This window comes from Larimichthys crocea, chromosome III (assembly GCF_000972845.2).
Source record: "Larimichthys crocea isolate SSNF chromosome III, L_crocea_2.0, whole genome shotgun sequence".
Taxonomy (NCBI): domain Eukaryota; kingdom Metazoa; phylum Chordata; class Actinopteri; family Sciaenidae; genus Larimichthys; species Larimichthys crocea.
Window position 1 is genome coordinate 13,479,352 of NC_040013.1, and position 5,312 is coordinate 13,484,663.

The following is a 5,312-nucleotide window of genomic DNA, read 5'->3' on the forward strand; positions in this document are numbered from 1 at the left end:
CCGTGGCAACTAGGCAGCCAAAATAAAACACGAAAGAGACTTTGTTGCGAAATCAAACATATAAACGCTGTCACCTTTATCGGCTTCCTCTCGGGTAATTAGTCACCTCTGTAGAAAAGTCCACTGCGCATGCGTCCCACTCCCAGTTTGACATCCTCGTTCCTTTCCTGTAACCAAATAAAGGCAACGCAGAGAGTAGGAAGTGCGGAGAGAGGTCTCACTCGGCCGCAGTTTGCAGTGTTGTTTACAGCAGCGTCAGGAAATGTTAAAACTATAAATATAGTTTTGAAACGCTGTTCGCTCTAAATCACGTACAAACTACACATTAATGAAATTCACTTAAATCAACTTTTTTTTGTGTGTGGCTGTATCGTTGAAATATTATATTAATTATTATATATCATGTCAGTCACCATGGTAACAAGAGCCGTCATGGCGGGTTGTGTAGAATATGTATTTCGTGCACGGTCCCCGCTAAATATGTTGAGTTCTCTTTAAATATACGATCTTTGCCGGCGGTGTCGCTCGCTCCAGAGCTTCTAGAAGGACGCGGGGCGCACGCACGTCTCCATCAGCGGCTCCAGGCGTGGCTTTCAGATGGGTGTGGGTCTTTACCACTGAAGGGAAGTTTGCTCTCTACAGCGAGTTGACTGCACGTCGTGCATCATGTTGTATGAATCATGGCTAAAATCTAAAAAAAAAAGGACAACTATAGCACCAAGTGGCATGGACATATAGTGGAGACTGTTTTTTTTATTGTTTATTATTTGCCATCTTTTGATTTCTTTTCTTTTTTATTTTTTTAAGGTTGTCTGGGACAGGACAACAGTCTTGGATCAAGGTAAATGTCACGTGTTTCAGATTAATCCAAGGTGTGTATCTTTGTTTTAAGTCATGTAACATTTTGATTATTTGATCGGCTTTTTAAAAATTATTTTTACATCTCATTTAATCACCTACACGTAAATACTGCTCTAGGACGTGAAATGTTATTAGATGTTTGTTTGTTGCCGCTTTGCACACTTGCAGATCTGTGTTTTACCATCAAAACCCATAGTAAATAATAAGGAAAGTGCTGGAAATGGGGAATGTAACCCTTTCATAACTGCTTAACTACAGTATGATTGCCCCGACCTTTCAAAACACATTGATAAAATAGCACAGGTCATGCAAATACATTGGGATATGAATAGTGGATGTTTACAGCACCTTATCCCTGACAAAGTCATGTGTACTGTCAGGAGAAAACTTGATTGGCTGTTAGTGCACATTTCTGCTCAAAGGCTCCATTCAGCAGATGAGATGAGTCTAGTCAAAGAAAACCTTTATGTCCGAGTGGGTTGAGTAACAGTCAACATTTGCTATTACAACCCAGAGCGATGCTATCTGATATCTCTGTTTGACATAGTTGAATTATGAAATATGTTGGCTCAAGTTGGGTATGAGTGTTAGAAGAAGGAAATGGTTGTTATTTATAATGCTCTAAGTTGTGCAACTTTTACAGAACAATGGGCCTCCTGCAGCTCCTGAAATCCCAGTTTCTGTGCCACCTGATCATCTGCTATGTGTTCCTGGTCAGTGGCCTCATCATCAACCTGTTGCAGGTCTGTACTTTACCTCTGTGGCTAGTGAATAAGCAGCTGGCCCGCAGGATCAACATCAGACTGGGATACTGCGTTAGCAGCCGTGAGTACTACTCTTATTCTCTTGGTGACACTGAAATCTATTAGTATTGTGTTGTTGTTGGAAGGAAGAAATCTGTCGACTTTCTTGTAAACTTTTCTACATGATTGTGTCCAAAAATGATCCTCAGAGATGGTAGCTGCCTTGGAGTGGTGGTCTGGGACAGAATGCTCGCTCTACACAGACCCAAAGAGTTACCCACTGTATGGAAATGAGAATGCCATTGTGGTTCTCAACCACAGTTTTGAGATAGACTTCCTGTGTGGTTGGACCTTCTGTGAAAGATTTGGAGTTCTTGGGGTAAGAGAAAGTACCCCAGAATTTCCCCTTTTTCTGACCTTACAGTGCTCCCACTCATCTGATTGACATGCTTTCAATTTGAATCATCTTTTTTTCCAGAGCTCAAAAGTATTGGCCAAAAAAGAGTTAAGTTATGTACCTGTTATTGGCTGGATGTGGTACTTCCTGGAGATAGTCTTCTGCAAGAGAAAGTGGGAGGAGGACCGTAGGACGGTGGCTCAGAGTCTTCAGAACCTGCAGGATTACCCAGAAAACTTTTGGGTATGTTTCAGCTCATTAGAAAATCAAATATGACTGAAAGGATTTGCATTTTGAAGAACCCTTTCAACAAATTATGTGCTTTCCCTTGGCCTAGTTCTTGCTTTACTGCGAAGGTACACGTTTGACACCAAAGAAGCACCAGATCAGCATGCAGGTGGCTGAGAGCAAAGGTTTACCCAAACTGAAGTATCATCTTCTTCCCAGGACCAAAGGATTCTGGGTAACTGTTCAAAACCTCAGAGGAAATGGTGAGTATACGTCAATGATGAAATGTTTGTATATAGCCCCCAGTAGATGCCAGATACTGTAATCTGGATGTCTGTTTGAGGGAGAGGCTAGAGACATTTGCAAATCAAATGTGTTATACAGTAAACAATTAAATGCTGCTGTGTGCTTTGTCTTCTGCAGCTGCAGCTGTTTATGATTCCACACTGAACTTCAGAAACAACGAAACGCCTACCCTGCTTGGAATTCTTAATGGGAAGAAATATCACGCCGACTTGTATGTGAGGTACAAAGAAATGTTATGCAGGGAGGATTGCTACAGTTCATTCCCCGTTTACTGGTGTAACCTCTGTTTATCTGAGAGATCTGACTTCCCCTCTTGTTTGCAGGAGAATCCCTCTGGATTTGATCCCAGAAGACGAAGCAGAGTGTGCTGCCTGGCTCCACAAACTCTACCAGGAAAAGGTTCGAGTGTGTTGAAGGTTTCTGTTGCATACAGGGGACACAGGGGACCGTTTAAGGCAGATACCTCCCCAGATACTGATGGCTTAAACAGTAGCCATACTCTAGCTACTAAATATGTAGCCTTTACTGTGTGCTTCAGCTATTTTCCCCTTAAGGTTCATGATTGATTTCATAAATGTTGGTTGGATTTTAGCAAAGGTGAGGTTTCTTTCAAGCTTTCCACTATAAAAGACTACAGGAGACCCTGGATCTTAAGGTCTTTTTGGTGGATGTGGCTTAAATCTGTGACTGTTCACACTTCATGGCCTGTAAACAACACATTTGAATTAGTTAAATATTCTACAAGGAAGTTACATTTTGGTTCCTCCCACCAGTAGCATGTCTGAGAGTAAACGTAGATATTGTATTCCCTCAGTGATTTTGATACTGATTTGTGTTTAATGTGTCAACAGGATAGCTTTCAGGAGCACTACACACAGACAGGGCGTTTCCCTGGCCCCATAGTGAGTCCTTCACGCCGTCCCTGGGCCTTGATCAACTGGTTGTTCTGGGCCTGCCTGCTCCTCTACCCACTAGGCCTGCTTTTTGCTCAGCTGATCAGCTCTGGGTCAGTGCTGACCATCTTAGCTTCTGTGGCTCTCTGCACTGCAGGTTGGTTTCATGCATTCACACCTAAGGCGAAGTCACCCAGTACTGGGTGTAACAGTCCTTCCTTCAGTTTAACCATTGTTTTTGTCCAAACGTTCCGTAAAGCAGCAGATTTGACAACTCAAATGTAAGTCCCGCTTTTTTGGAAAATATGATTCATCGGTCTCGGGAGCATGTCCCTAACAGCATTCAGGCATGTGCTTACCCATTTGAAAAGTTTTACTGAGATTTTAAATGGAGAAATGATTTCTCTAACAGCATGTCATAGTTTCCACAATAAACAAGTGCCCATGTTTGTGGTTGAGGTTAAAGACAAATTCTGTTCCGTTGAAGGAGACCAGCTCAGTGTTAAGCATTTATTAAAAAGGTGTCAGTTAAATGTGAACTAAATATTTGGATTTTCTTCAGACATTGGTTGGTGACAGACATAACTTTTAGCTTCCAATTACAAAGTGACAAATTAAACCACATCACTGCTTTGTGGGGGAAATAAAAAAGACAATTTAATGTGGAAATGACTGTGTCTTGTACAGGATCTCAGCACTTTTGGCGCCACTTTTTTCATGTGACTTGCTCAAATAATATACTAAACATATCCTTTCTGAATGTTTACTTTGCAGCTTCACTGGGAGTTCGCTGGATGATTGGCCAGACTGAGATTGACAGAGGCTCAAGCTACGGGAATAAGGAGGTTCCTTTAAACAACTAACAACCTCTCACCCAATAAAAGCTGCTTGCACAGCTAACTATTTGCAAGATTGCCAGTTGCAGAAAATGTGGACACCAGTCTGACAGGATCCACTGTTCTAACAAGCGCAAACCTGCCTTAAAGATTCATTCTGGCGTGAAGCGTTGGCTTAGCGGTACGCTGCAGGATGCTTAAGATAACGAAACTGGACTGTGGTCGGCAGCTTCCTTTGGTAACCTTACGATAAGGACTGGAGGCAAGATTAAATATGGCTTTAGTACTTTCTCCCTTAATCAAAGTGTAAATATTTGAATACAGTGGAGACAACATTTTCACTGGTTAACTCAAGTTCAACTAAGTGAAAAATGGACTACCTCTTTAAAGAAAATAAACATTTCACTTTTTTGAAAAAAAAACAAAACAGATTGGTGTATTTATATTATTTATACGTAGCAAACACTGTAAGAGCAGCAGAGGACTGGAAGTTGTAGAGTGTGTGTGTGTGTGTGTGTGTGTGTTTGGCTGTGTGGATGTTTTGTGTTCAGCAGCAGGGAGGGAGAGCAAGCAGCATTTCTCACGAACAGCTGATCGACAATGCGTCTGTTCATGACACAAGACAAAAGAATGATTTGGACAGTAAGCAAGATTTCAATCAGTCTCCTCCCTCGGTCATCGGTTAGAGGCTCAAATCATGCTTTCAGCTTCAAAAAAGATAAAAATCCTTATTCTGGTAATATATGACCAACACATGTAGATTATGTATTGAACACTGTGAAACACAAGATATACAACACTCCCGCTAGTAGGATTCATTATGTTGTAATAGCTGAAAACCTTAAATAGTTAAATAAAAATGTAACATACTACATACATTTTAAATATAGGAAAAAGCTACAGTGACCCCTAGTGGTGATACTAGAATGTTGTTGGCTACAACAACAAAAGAAAACATCCTAAAAACTGAATTATTTCAGAATTATGTATGAGAGACGATCACAGTCATAAGGAACATTGTGACACTGACAGGAACACTGACGTGACC

General features: G+C 41.2%; 1 protein-coding gene across 3 annotated transcripts; it reads left to right on the top strand.

Moving 5' to 3' along the window:
• Positions 1-537: 537 nt before the first annotated feature.
• On the top strand, positions 538-4,352 carry agpat4 (1-acylglycerol-3-phosphate O-acyltransferase 4 (lysophosphatidic acid acyltransferase, delta)). Of its 3 annotated transcripts, none has more exons than XM_027273793.1 (10): positions 538-671; positions 808-872; positions 1,505-1,686; positions 1,814-1,983; positions 2,083-2,244; positions 2,339-2,492; positions 2,653-2,755; positions 2,859-2,934; positions 3,387-3,585; positions 4,203-4,352. In XM_027273793.1, exons 3-10 carry the CDS (start codon positions 1,509-1,511, stop codon positions 4,289-4,291), a joined length of 1,131 nt encoding a protein of 376 aa, XP_027129594.1. In that variant the 5' UTR covers positions 538-671; positions 808-872; positions 1,505-1,508; the 3' UTR covers positions 4,292-4,352. The 3 variants fall into 3 exon arrangements, with proteins under 3 accessions (XP_027129594.1, XP_027129591.1, XP_019131189.2); XM_027273790.1 differs by having other exon boundaries at positions 808-841; XM_019275644.2 differs by having other exon boundaries at positions 538-872.
• The last annotated feature ends 960 nt before the right edge of the window (positions 4,353-5,312 follow it).

Coding starts and splice junctions, on each gene's coding strand:
- agpat4 (XM_019275644.2), top strand. CDS start 1,509: ATGGGCCTCCTGCAGCTCCTGAAATCCCAGTTTCTGTGCCACCTGATC. Junction 1,687..1,813: donor GGGATACTGCGTTAGCAGCC/GTGAGTACTACT, acceptor AATGATCCTCAG/AGATGGTAGCTGCCTTGGAG. Junction 2,935..3,386: donor ACAAACTCTACCAGGAAAAG/GTTCGAGTGTGT, acceptor ATGTGTCAACAG/GATAGCTTTCAGGAGCACTA.